The sequence below is a fragment of the Temnothorax americanus genome, unplaced genomic scaffold (assembly GCF_048541705.1).
Source record: "Temnothorax americanus isolate GAGA-0224 unplaced genomic scaffold, ASM4854170v1 Scaffold140, whole genome shotgun sequence".
In the NCBI taxonomy this organism is placed as follows: Eukaryota; Metazoa; Arthropoda; class Insecta; order Hymenoptera; family Formicidae; genus Temnothorax; species Temnothorax americanus.
The window spans coordinates 27600-41603 of record NW_027509276.1 but is presented as its reverse complement, the minus strand read 5'-3'; the positions used below and the strand labels follow the sequence as shown (position 1 = coordinate 41603).

The window sequence follows — 14004 nt, the reverse complement described above, 5'->3', positions numbered from 1 at the left end:
TCGAGGAACTTCGCGAAGCCGGGCTTATTATAAATTAAACCATGCGACGGCGATCCGTTCAATCAGCGTCGAAATGCCGATCAACAAATTTGGATTGTTCGAACACAGCGGGGACGCGACGAATGCCATTTCGTACCATCGGTGGAGCGGATTAATGAGAAATTTCGTGCGCAATAACGCTCTGTGCCGCGCTGCCGCGGACTTTGACGCAAAGTCGCGCAAGATTTGTCGCGTAGCGCAACCTGAGACTGACGGTGACGCGGTTAACAAACTGTACGTTGATCAATTCTTTAAAATGTTGAGCAATCAACGAAAAGAATCAGACGAGAAGCTGACTGCGTTCGAGAAGGATCTGCAAGCGTTACGGACTGCGATAAACAAGCTTCGACGTGCGAATATCGTTGAATCAGACGCGACAACCAACAACAATGGACAAACGGTACAGCAGAAACGATTATCGAAAGACGACGAGTGAAGAGAAGCAACGGTTGATTAACGACGGTGAAGAACAGCAACGAACGATTCGAGAACGGTTGTCGGACGGCTGTTCAACGGTTCGAGAACGGTTGTCGGACGGTTGTCGAACGGTTCAAAAACAGCTTAAAAACGATTACGAGCGATTTAGAAACAGCTGCGAACTACGCGGAGACAGGAAAGGCTACAAACGGCTAGAGAACGTCGACGACGACGACGAATGGAATTAAACGGCTGACAAACGGCTAACGAGAAGTTATAAACGACAACAAAAAAACATGACATCGCTAAAATCCGACGGACGTAAAAATATCGAGAAGCAACGACTCGTCGAAGAACTGCACGCTCCGGCGAGAAGAAATTTTCCCCGAAGACACGTCATAGTGCGGGGGTACGATGACCTGTGGCAGGCTGACATCGTCGAGATGCGTCCGTACTCACGTTTCAACGGAGGCTACCACTACATACTTACCGTCATCGATGTGTTGAGCAAGTACGCGTGGGCTGCGCCACTCAAGGGTAAAGGCGGAAGCGAAACAGCTAACGCTGTCGCAGAGATCATTCGACACAGCGGGAGGTGCCCTAGTAACCTACAAACCGATATGGGGAAGGAATTTTACAACGCCGACGTGCAACGTCTCGTGAAGAAACATGGCATCAATCATTATTCCACATATTCGGTATTGAAGGCATCGGTCGTCGAACGATTCAATCGCACGCTCAAGAACGACATGTGGAAGATGTTTACGCTCAATGGAAATTACAAGTGGGTCGACGCCTTGCCGCGACTCGTATCGGATTACAACGCGCGCAAGCATCGAACCATCGGCATGCGACCCGTCGACGTTACCCCCGCGATCGCCGAAAAACTCTTGGCTACCGTATACAGCGCGATAAAAATCGCTGGTCCGGCAAAATTCAAAGCGGGCGACTCGGTACGCGTCAGCAAATACAAGACGATTTTCGAGAAGGGTTACACGCCGAATTGGACCACCGAGGTGTTTAAGATCGTTAAAGTGCAGCGTACCAATCCCGTAACCTATCTACTCGAGGACTATCGTGGAAAATCCGTCTCTGGAGGGTTCTACGAACACGAGTTGCATCGCGCGACTTATCCGGACGTGTATCTCGTGGAGAAAGTACTGCGCAGGAGGGGCGACGAGGTTTACGTTAAATGGCTGGGATTCGATGGATCGCACAACTCATGGATATCCAAGGATAATGTTATTTAATTTTGTGCAAACTTTTTTTATTCATAACATAAAAATATGCAATATGTAATACATGTAAATGTTTGAAATACACATATGTGTGCAATATATTTATTTATTAATTAATATTCTTTCCAATACTGTAATATAATACTCACAATATGTTACTACATATAATATAATTCATACGTTATACTATACTATACATACGTTATACTATACATACGTTATACAATACATACGTTATACATTTTATACACACGTTACAAAGGTATTTGATAATGTCCCCACGGTAACGTATCGGTCGAATTAGGTATAATGTATCGCTTGTCGTCGTACGGACTCAGAGCGATTTTTGTTTCGGACACGGTGTACACCTCGTGTTTTTCGGACCTTATGCAAGCCTGCCGTCGCTTCATTTCAATTTCGTCTCGCAGACACCTCGTGTAATCGTCGAACGTTATCGACCTGGCTACGACGTTGCTCTTAACACCTTTCGCTTTTTTACAGTCTTTCTTACCGTCCACTCGCAAGGCATACATCTTCGCCCTGAGTCCGACGAATTCGGTCATAATCGCACCGTTGTTTTCATCTTTCATCAAGCCCGGAATTTTTTTATTGGCGAGTGGGATACCGTACGCGTTGTCGATCGCGTAATCGCTCGTGTCGAATTTAGCGATATCGCGTTTCATGTTCATGTACACATCCTCGCATTCTACGTGATATATCAGACTGTCCGTATCGGTGTACATAATTCTACACTTGTCGCGATACAGGGGAGACATGTACTCGTGATGAAATTCGTACAAACAGATTTTCGATATGTCGAGAATACACATGCCGACGTAAATAGGTTTGTCAAATTTAACCTCGAGTTTTCGCAGTTCAACGGCTATCAGATTTTCCGAAAAAACGCTCCTGCTATGAAAATTTGGTTTCGAAATCAGTGCCTCCGCGCCGTATCTACCTTTCCACTTTGATAATAATTTTACATCAACGTGATTTCGAACGTTCTCCATCGTTTTCCCGAAAACCGCGTTGTTCATCAATTTATACAGATTTTTCTCAAAATCGTTTTTGGCCTGTGTTCTAAATTTTGTATTAAGTTCGATGTAATTGCGGAGCCATGGAGATTGAGCGAATTGTAATACGCGATGAATTTTTGTGATGCGAAGACCGTGGCGCGTGCATTGCTGTAGGTTGCCGTAGTGTATGACATAACGCTTCTTATCGTACAGCGTGGCGAGAAGTTTGTCCTGCCGTTTGCCGGGTGGTTTATCGCGCGTCGGACAGAACGGTAAGTCGGTGTGCGCGTCGTGTTTATTCTGCGGATACTCTAGATCGACTTCGAGAATGTAACCCGTGGGCGAATCCAAAGCGATCGCGCTAAACTCGAAATTCGAGACGTCTTCGACCCATCGAAAATCTGCATATGGCAATGGTTGGCACATTGCCCAACCGTACAAGTTGTTTACGTCGAAATACATCAGGTACGACGATGGTTTCGATGTATCATAAGATTGCATGTACCTGTTATTGGCCACCGCGTATCTGTTTGAACATTGACTCAAACCGCCGCGAATACCGCGTTCGATGAACATGACCATGTCAATGTCCGTGAGCAGTTCGAAATTGATACCCGTATGCTTCAACATAGCGTCCCACGTAAACCCCGGTAGAGTGTAATAATACGCCGGATCGAGTCCATAACTCGCGACGCAGCTATCGCGAAAATTTTCAAAGATATCGGCCAACAGCAAGACATCGATCTTTAGATACAGATCGCTGTAGTCACCGAGCGTTCGAATGGAGAACCGCTGCCAGACGTTGACGGCGTGCGCGTAATCGCTCTCGGATACGGTGTCGCCTGTCAATGAACTGTAAAACGAGTCGCGCGATGGTAAACACGTATCCTCCAACTTTTCGACGCAGTCAATGTACTCGTACGGAAAGACACCTTTTCGCGTCAATAATTCGAAATCTTGGTCGGATAACGCGGAAAATTTTGAACGTATAATTTTTAACTTATCCTTATCGAGAAAGGATGCTAATTTTTCGAGACTCGTGCTAAGAAATTTGTACGAGTCGATGAATCTTAATTTGATGCAATTTTTGTTGTCTTTATCTTCAGTGCTTTTAACGTTCTTCGTAAACGAAATGTATTTTTCCTTCGTGATTGGGAGTAACTCTACATGTCCTTCGTACGCGGTGGCAATTTCTTTTATAATAAAATGAGAATCATAACCCGATAAATTATGAAATACTATGGGAATGAAGTGAGAATTTTTATAATTTAAGTTACAATTAGAATGCGCGGGACCTCGATAATTGCCGGTCAAGTGACAGTGATCGCGTACTCGCACGTCGTCTGGCTCGAACGGTTTTTCGCACACGTGACAGTGCGTTGCGCTGTTAAACTTTTTCCACTCGTCTCGCGTGAAATCCACCATGGGTATATTATCGGACAAGATGTTCTTTACGTCGTGTGCTAAACGTCTTAGTTCCTCGGCGAACCACGCGACGCAATCCTTATCGCGACGAAATCGATACGCGGATAACGAGTCGTCGTACGAGCACCGCACGTAATATCCTATACTAAATACCCGATGATGTTGAGACTTGAACGTGGACGTTGTCGGATCCGCATCCGTCTTCTCGAGGGTACATTCGAGGTCGGCGTACACGACATATGGAAGTCGTTCCTTCCTGCTGTGATTCTTGAAACTCAGCCACTTGTCGTCCTCGCTCGGTAGTCGGATGGCACAGTTGTTTATCTCTCGGCAGTCTACACCGTGGGCTTCCAATTTCTCGCTCGAATGAAAATAATGTAAACATCTGCAAAAAGAAAAACACAATTTTGTAAATTTTTATATAACAATACAATATTTTATAATTTTATTAAAAGGAGTATAGGTACTCACCGATCGCAAAAGTATTTCCGACCACGATGCTTGCTCAATTGTGAGCTCACAAGGCGGGATAGGTTCTTGATCCATGCAAAATGTCCCACGTCGTCTCGCGGGTCCTGCACGTACAGCAGATTTACGTGCTTTTCTCTCCTCAGGTCGGTGAGCCGTATCGGGAGAACGGTCGGCGTTTCCTCTCCCTCGATGGTATACACATTGATGGATATATTGTTGTGTTTTTCAAAATTTTTAATCTGTTTCAAAGTCATTGGAAACTTAATGTCTTGTAAATTTAATATATTTTTGTAATCAGGGTACGAGGATTCCCGATTATTATTGACCTTGACAGGATACAGCGCGGCGACCACTGACCACGCGAAGCACGCATTGTCCATAGAATGCACGTTGATCACAGCTTTTTTCAATTTAATTTTTTCCGGTAAATTGATGTAACATCCCGCGCGCAAAGGATTGTACTTGTTCACGTTCACTGTCAAATTGAGTATACGCGACAACGCCCATCCGCTATCGCGTTCCTGGAAATCCTCGAGTTTCGCTAATGTGGGCTCGATAACGTGTAGCTTGTACCACTCGCGCAGATCGGACCGTTCGGACGAACGAAAGAGTTCAAAGTTACTCGTGCTGAAACTTTTATTGCCACGTTTGTCACCCGTCACAAACTCGCCGTTGAACACGGTGTTTATCTTTACACTTGCGTGTGTTTGCATAACGTTTTGCACACGATCGAGCACGATGACTTCGGCATCTTCAAGAAATTTTCGCGGTTCGATGTAATTGATATTTATCACTGCACCGGTCAATACACGCCATTCGAACGCGGCATCAATCTCTCGCCACACGAGTCTTTCCGCGTTTTCGTTACCGCTACTACTACTGCCCGCTACGTGCTCACCACCACCACCGATATGTACGAACCGTCTCTGTAATCGAGTCTTCGCACCATCGAGTCGCGCGATTCTTGCCACTAAAGATGATCTGTTTCCGACAGTCTGAGAGCCGTCTGAGAGCCGCGGACGTTTGGAACGACAGTCTTCTTCGAGCTGCTCAATAAACTTCTCGCATCGCTGTTCCCATGCAAGATATTCGCCCAAGGTAGCGATTTGGTTGGATCCTTCCACCAGGTCGCGTTCCGTTTTATCGAGATGTTCCATGTTTTTGTTTTTTAATATTGTCTTTTTTAAATAACATCACATTCTTCGATGGAGCACTTGCACGTGATTCGATCGCACGCTGGACAATATCGTTTGCCACTTTGAATGCGATAGTGGTCAAACATAAAAAAATGAGGCAAGAAGTAAGGGACATTATGCTCCCAATTATCATCATCATCACAGTCACGTTCAAAGGTTTTTTGAAACATCAATAGATGATTAGGATTATTGAGATAAGGGTAAGGGTACATATACAAACGTATCGAATTGTTCATCACCACCAATTCGACGTATTTCCCAATACCTGTATGAATCTTAATGTATGTTGCTTCACAATCATAGAGCTGTTCACAAAATTTAGACGCCCAATAGCGATAGTCAACAATAGGCACAACGTCAGTACAGCGAGCTACACGTGATTCTTCCTCGCTAACGCACTCGTCCCGCAGCCGTCGATATACTTTTTTTCTCACGTTAGAATCCCAGTCATATGGAGAAGAGGTATCGATAACGACTCTTTGTCTAGCGAAGCGTTGACCGGTTCCGCGTATATCGAGTTCGCGATCGCGAAGAAACTGTACCGGCGATATTCGTCGCACATCCCTCAATTTCACTCCTTGATCTTCTTCACGCAAACCATTGATGATATCTGTTGTAATACATTCCATTTGTATATCATCGTCAGATTTTGGAGGCTCCACAGATTCCTCTTCAATTATCCACACCATGTTGCGCACGTAATGTCCCACTCGCGATAATGTTTTTTATTACTTCATGCAAATCGGGCACATGTTGCATGGATATATTTGAAACAATGGAGTATTACGACAATCTGTGCAAAATTGAATGGTCATTACGTCGTACGGCTCGGTTACATGCTCTCGACGTTCACGTATGTGCTCACCAGTGTCTGGTGAAGCGATCATGCACGAATAACACAGGTTATCTGAACCATATTCAAAATAAAAATAAATTGCGCAACACTTCGTACGTCCATCCAACGCTAAAAATTCGGGACGCGACACTATTTTTTTCATAACTTCTCTACGGTTATCGTCTTCTTCACTGTTGTAATCGCTGTCCGGTGACAAAGGATGATCTTCGTCGGATGAATTTACATCCATCACTGCCTCGAAATTATTGTTTTAAAAGCCGCAATAATGTTTTTTATCATGTACAAATCGGGCACATATTACGTGGAAATATCATATATAATGATTTGCGACATCTTGAACAATATCGGCCATGCGTCGTTCCGCGTCTCTCAACGAAGTGTTTTAGGCGAGCGTACATACCGAAATTAAGGTCCCATAAAGTAACCATGCATGGAGCACATAATGCAAGTGCACCACCCGTTGAATAATAAAAATAAATTACACAGTGTCTCACACGTAGATTTAGTTCGACGATTTCCCAACGCCGCACTATTCTATCGATGACTTCTTCATGAGTGTCGTCTTCGTCACTAAAATAGTCGCTGTCGTCCGTTAACTCGCGATCCATATCTGAATTATTGTCATCTCGCTATACTTTTTTCCAATCGATGTACCGACGCGTAGACTTTCAAATCACGGACTGCGATTTTGACTTGCTTCATTCTTTCTTATATACTTTTTCTATTGCCTTTTCCTCTCGTTCCAACTAGAGCATCGCGTATCGTTTCTTCTGTTTTAATGCATGGTGTGCATACACTGCAGAGAAACAATATCACCCATAGAAATTGAGTCGCATTGCTGTCTACTGTTTATAAAATCTAGCAGCCTGTCATCGGCGCTCGTCTTTGTAACCCGCGACGGTTAAGTCATAAAATTTTTGGTCGAGTACGTACGTCGCGCGACCATCGATGCTCGCATCCGCAGTGCGAGATGATATTCGTTTATAAATTCTGTCATCGACGTTCGTCGATACCCATAAAAATTGAGTCGCGTTGCCACGCTTATCCCGTCTAGTGTTTATAAAATCTAGCAGCCTGTCATCGGCGCTCGCCTTTGTAACGCGCGACGCCATAGCCGAATGGCACCGTGAAACACCGATAAGCGACTCTTCCTATACAGAAAAATAAAGAGGAGAGACCGCGACGGTTAAGTCGCATAAAATTTTGGTCGAGTACCTACGTCGCGCGACCATCGATGCTCGGCCATCCGCAGTGCGAGATGATATTCGTTTATAAATTCTGTCATCGACGTTCGTCGATACCCATAGAAATTGAGTCGCGTTGCCGCGCTTATGCCGTCTAGTGTTTATAAAATCTAGCTGCATGTCATCGGCGCTCGCCTTTGTAACGCGCGACGCCATAGCCGAATGGCGCCGCGAAACACCGATAAGCGGCAATTCCTACGAAGAAAAGTGAAAAGGACCGCGGTGTCACGCTAGTCGCAGGTCGTAAATTATAGCCGCCTGCCATAGGCGCTCGCTCGCATTTGATAAGTGTGAAATGACATCTGTTTATAAATACTATCGGCCGAACATCGACGCGAGGCTGCATTTGTTTATCGAACATGTCCCGACGCGCTCGCCTAATCCACCCCTCCTCTCCCCCCCTTCCCCCAACCCTATGCTAGGAACGCAGATCACCCCCCCCCCCTCCGCACCATATGGTGGGAACGCAGACCACTCCCCCCCGCCGCGGCGCCGCACCTCCTCGGAGGACGGTGGCACTAGAGTCCCCCCCCCGCCCGGCAGACCCCGCGGCCGCGAGTCCTTCCCCCCGCCCCTCACCCCCCCTGAGATCCCCGGCCTAGAAGTCTCATATGATCGAAAATGTATTCCGACATTGTACCTGTCATTGCGAGCTCAGAGGGGGGATAGATTTTTTACCACGCGAAGTCCCACGTCTTTCCTCGGGGCCTGCACGACAGAAGATTTACGTGCTTTTCTTTCTTCCGGTCGGTAACCTTATGGGGGAAACAACGTTGGCGTCTTCCTCCCTCGATGGTATACACATTGGGATATATTTTGGTCGTTCGAACTTTTTAATCTGTTTCAAGTCATGGAAACTAAATCCCTTGAAAATAATATATTTTTTTTAATCAGGGTCGAGGATTCCCGTTCTGAAGGGTTTCGGCTGGAGGTAAAGGCACCACTGACCACGCAAAAGCACGCATTGTCCATCGATTCCCCCGTTGATCACCGCTTTTTTCGATTTATTTTGCGGTAATGATGTAACATCCGCGCGCAAAGATTTTTACGTTCACTTTTCACTGTAAAATTGAGATACGCGAAAACCCGCCCTCGCTATCGCGTTCCTGAACTTTCGAGGACGCGAAGTGGGCCCGGGATAACGTGCGCTGTACATCGCGCAGATCGAACGACGAAAGAGTTACGGTTTCCCGTGCTAAAAACTTTTTTCGCAGGTTCACCCGTCACCCCCCCCTCGCCTTTTTGAACACGGGTTATCTTTACACTTGCGTGTCTTTGCATGAGTTCAGCCAGGGATGGGAGCCCGATGACCGGCGTTTTCCCGAGAAATTTTGGGGTTTTGATGAAAATTGTTTATTTATCACCTCCCCCGACCGGTCAATACAGCCATTCGAACCCCGGCATCAAATCTCTCGCCAACGATTTTTTTCCGCTTTTCGTTACCGCTATACTGCCGCGAGGTCCCCGGATACCCCGATGTACGAACCGTTTTGTAATAGAGTTTCCCCACCACGAGTCGCGCGATTTTTGCCCTAAAGAACCTGTTTCCACCGTCTGAGGCGTTGAGACGCGGACGTTGGAACACAGTCTTTCTTCGAGATGTCAATAAACCTTTTGCATCGTGTTCCCATGCGAGATATTCGCCCAAGGTAGCGATTGGTGGATCTTCCCAAACAGGTCGCGTGTTTTATCGAGAGTTACAGTTTTTTTTTTAATACGTCTTTTTTTTAATCACTTTACATTTTTGATGGAGCACTTGGGGGGAAATCAAATGCAGCGAACAATATCGTTGCAAATTGACGCCGGGTGCGCAGAATAAAGGGAAAAGGGAAAAAAGTAGGGGGTATTAAAAAATTTAAGCCCCCAAATTTATCAATTCATAAAGGTCACGTTCAAAGGGTTTCTTGAAGCATCATAGGATAGGATTTTTGAGGTCATGTATATATTTTATGTGCCAAATTGTTCATCAAAATAATTAAGTACTTTCCAAACCTGTAGAATCTTAAGTACATTTGCTTCACAACCCCCTCCTCAATTTTCAAAAATTCAATCGCCAAAAAGTGATGTCCAATAGTGCGGTTTAAAGAATATGGCGTAGCAAATCTTTCTTCTGCTAACGACTCGTCCAGCAGGTTGATCATTTTTGTCTCCTTTCCCAGTATAGGAGAGGGGTTTCGATAACGTTTCCCTGTCTGGGCGAAGGTCACGGGTTTCCCGCGAAACCCTAGTTCGCGATTGCGAGAACTGTACCGGCGATATTGCGCAATCCCTCAGTTTTCGTTCGACAATTCTTCAAAGATCGGCGATTTTCGTTATTAAATAGTGTCATAGCAAAAGAGGTAATCATTAAGATCATTTTTTTTTCAATTTTTTTTCAATATGTTCTGTTGCGACGTATTAATGCCACTCGCCCATAATGTTTTTTATCACTTAGCAATCGGGCAATTTCCGTAAAATTTAGCACTATTCTATCGAGACTTTTTAGATTTTGTTTCATCAATGAGAGTCACTGTGTCCGTAATCGCGTCCATATCGGAATTATGTCATCTCCCTTTTTCGTGAAAAATATTCTTCTGTATGAAAATTTACACAAAAAATTCACCTCGAATAGAACGTTGCGTCGCGAAATAGCCGAAGACTGATTTTCAAGATGGGGATCCTATTATTCTGGGGGACAAGGGGGATGCTAGCGTTCGTTAAAATTTTCGTTAGACATATTTTGTTATACACTGAGAAAAAAAAAATCGTTGATTCAAAGGAAAAAAAATTTTTTGATTTAAACTAAAAGCGCGGGGCAGGGGTCAAATACATGTTAATTCAAAAAATAAATATTTTAAAAGATTAAATAGTATTTGTATGAAAGAAATATTTGTTTCCTTTAAAAGTAATTATTATGTTGAATAAATATTGTAAGATTACAAATTCACAATTTATTTTAATGTACGGGGTGATTCAATGGGAAATTTAGTTGTAACAAAATGATAATTTGTACAATACAGATACATTTCAGTGAATTTGGTATTGTTATATGAAGTTGGATTTCGTTACGTCCCCGAATAATTATCAAAAAAATAGAAAAATTTTTTACCCGAAAACAAAAACCCTTTAAAAAGATTTTTTTTAAATGAAAAAGCAGATATTTGTTCATGTCAAATATCAATTTTTTAAAGAAAAAAACTTATTTTTCCATGGACATTGTAAATACAATCAAAAATAATGTTCTTTAATCAGGAAATTCCAAATAAAATGATATATTTGCGTTGTACAAAATATTTATTTTATTGAAACATTTTGAGTAACTGATACATACAATCAAATATATGTCTTAAATCGGAATTTGTCCAATAAAACCGCAATGTTCGCATTGTACAAAATTTAAATTTTTTCATTGACTATTTGTTTAAAGAAAAAAATATTTATGTGTATCAATGTAATTTGGCAAATAAATGCTTTTTTTACAAAAGCATATATCTTCTACTTAATTATATTTTTAATTTCAACAAAATATATATCTTAATAAAAGACTTGTTTTGTGCGTTGATCAAAATATTTATTAATTTAAATAAGGTATTATTGCCCGGGATCTGGCTTCTTGTTTGTGCCAATCTTATGGTCTTCTTTCACGTTTCTTTAAACATTGCGTTCGTTTCTTCAGGAAGTAAGTTAAAGAAGGACCTGAAATGTTATAAAAGTCGGAAAAAAAAAAACCCATAAGAAGTGCACAAACCCAAAAGGGAGATTTAAGCAATAAACATTTTTAAATAAATAAATATATGGTCACATCAATTTTCTTTCAATGGGGCTTTATCCCTAAAACTAAAAAATTTTTAAATTTTAAAATTTCAAAAAATAGGATGTTTAGACGCCAAATGTTAGTTTTATTTGAGTTGCACTTCGTTTTAAAATTGTTTTTACACAGATACTGTGTATACGTTTTTGAAAAAAAAGTCAATTATGAAAAATTGGGTCAATATACAATTTAAATTTTTGAATTGTGCAAAAAGGGGATACGCAAATCTGTAAGGAAAAACAGTTTATTTAATAAAATTACCCCAAAAAAAAAATTTTATCATGACTACTCTTTTTTTTTTTTTTTAAATGATTATATAACATTTAAAATTTACCCTTAAATTAGTTGTCTATATAGCTTATAAGTTAAATAAAGGAAAGAGCAAATATAACATTGTTAATTTACAAAACAACGTAATTTTTTTTATTTTCCCCGACATGAATATTATTAGGAAAGGAAGATTAACTTTAAAATGAGCAATCCCAACCCCATACTTTGTTTTTTAAGTTTCGAATGCAGGGATATTTTGGAAAATGTAATGTTTCATTTTTTATAAAATATAAAATACCGATTTATTTTTTATAATATATTGAATGAGCCCAAAAAAGCAAATAACCGTTTGTGCTATTTCTTTTGCTCATCAGATTTAAATATGGCCATTAATATTTAACCACGAACGGGAAAATCTTCATTAATATCTGTAGTTAACGTAGTTTAAAATCGTTAAATTTGTATTTGTATTTGTACTTTAAACCAACGCCTATGAAACCCCTTCTCGAAGCCTTGTTATTAATCAATCGGTGCAAATTCTAATTGATATTTTAAAAGCTAAGTGTATGGTGGTTTCCGTCGCGATGTTACCTTTTTAGGTATGTTTTATCGTTTTTTTTAGCCCCAACGCATAAAAGATAGGTTTCAAAGGGCCATCCTCATATATCGGGGTATGTATTAATAAGGATTTGGTTTTTAATGCTTTTTTTAAAAGACTAAAAAATTTTATGATTTTTCTGAAATTAATTTTGGAGAGGTTCAAGTATCTTTTTTTGCTATGGTGACTTATAAAACAATAATTTCCTAAGAATAAATTATACAGCTCCCAAACTTTTTTTTCCATAGGATAAATCACCAAAAAGCTAAAAAAAAATGAAAAAATTTTGCATTTTGATGCTAAAAATTAAAGATTTTCCCTTTTTTTAATGATGTTTATTTTGACAGGCGGAATGGTAGTATCATGTAGTTTTGAATAATTTAAAAAAAAAAGTATTCTATTTATTAAAAATGTCTAAAAAAAATAACTTTTTCCCTGCTTACAAAATATTTAAATTTTAGGAATTTCGTATCGTAAGGGTGCCTTCGAAAAAGCGTGCATGAAATTAAAAAAATTTTTATTTTCAATAAAAGTGGGAAAGGGGGAAAAAGTATTGAAAATACATTTTTAGATACCATGAGTATTGAGGCGGGAATCAACAGCATAAATTTAAACGCGTTCTCATTTCAGAATCTTTGATATTTGATTTACATGCATTCCTATGTTGTTTTTATACGTTTTGGAGGTAAGCAGTGGCAATTCTATAAAACTGTGGCATAATTAGATACCATAGATAACCGCGTGTATAAAGTATTGTAATGTTAGATGTTCAGTTTGAACTGAGCAAAAGCATTTTGTAAATTGTGCACATATCTTTTATACTAAATGATACATTTTGCTCACTCTCTGTACTTTCATATTTATGTATAATAATTTCAATAGTTGATTTATAAAAATTGCTTACGTATTGTATTATTTATGTGCAAGCGATCGTGATAAAGAATTATCCAAATATAATTTTAAAACAAATAAAGCAGCGTTTCTTGTTACTATATCATCAAATTTTTTTAACGTTATTGACGGATCGTTTATTATTTGTTCGCAAGCTTCGTTGCTCAATAAGTCTTCAGCATTATTGTACTTTTTAAACAAGTCATCAGTTATTAAAATTTCTGACAAATTATTATTTAGTGAATGCAGTTCAGATATAACAGAAACATTTGTATTATTTGACTGGGATGTTTTAGTATTAAATGGCGTTTTAAATGAATATAAATTCTTATGAAGGTACGCATACAATTGTCTTGTTTACATATAAAAGTAGAATGTGAGGCGTTGTGCACCATTTTAAATGTGCTATGAGACATGTGACTGTTAAAGAATTATTATCGCAAAACGAACAGATATACATGTTATGGCAGATAATTATACAATATTTTTTTTTAATGTTTAGTTAGTCTATGTAGTTAAAGGAATAAGTAATATTTGTAAGTAAAAAACTAGT

At 40.5% G+C, this 14004-nt stretch overlaps 1 protein-coding gene across 1 annotated transcript; it reads right to left on the bottom strand.

Annotated features, from left to right (window-relative positions):
* Positions 1–1928: 1928 nt before the first annotated feature.
* LOC143894751 (uncharacterized) lies at positions 1929–8269 on the bottom strand. The gene is made up of 2 exons (XM_077401374.1): positions 4607–8269; positions 1929–4520 (listed from the first exon to the last, which is right to left on the bottom strand). Exons 1-2 carry the CDS (start codon positions 5761–5763, stop codon positions 1949–1951), a joined length of 3729 nt encoding a protein of 1242 aa, XP_077257500.1. The 5' UTR covers positions 5764–8269; the 3' UTR covers positions 1929–1948.
* Between the last annotated feature and the right edge of the window lie 5735 nt (positions 8270–14004).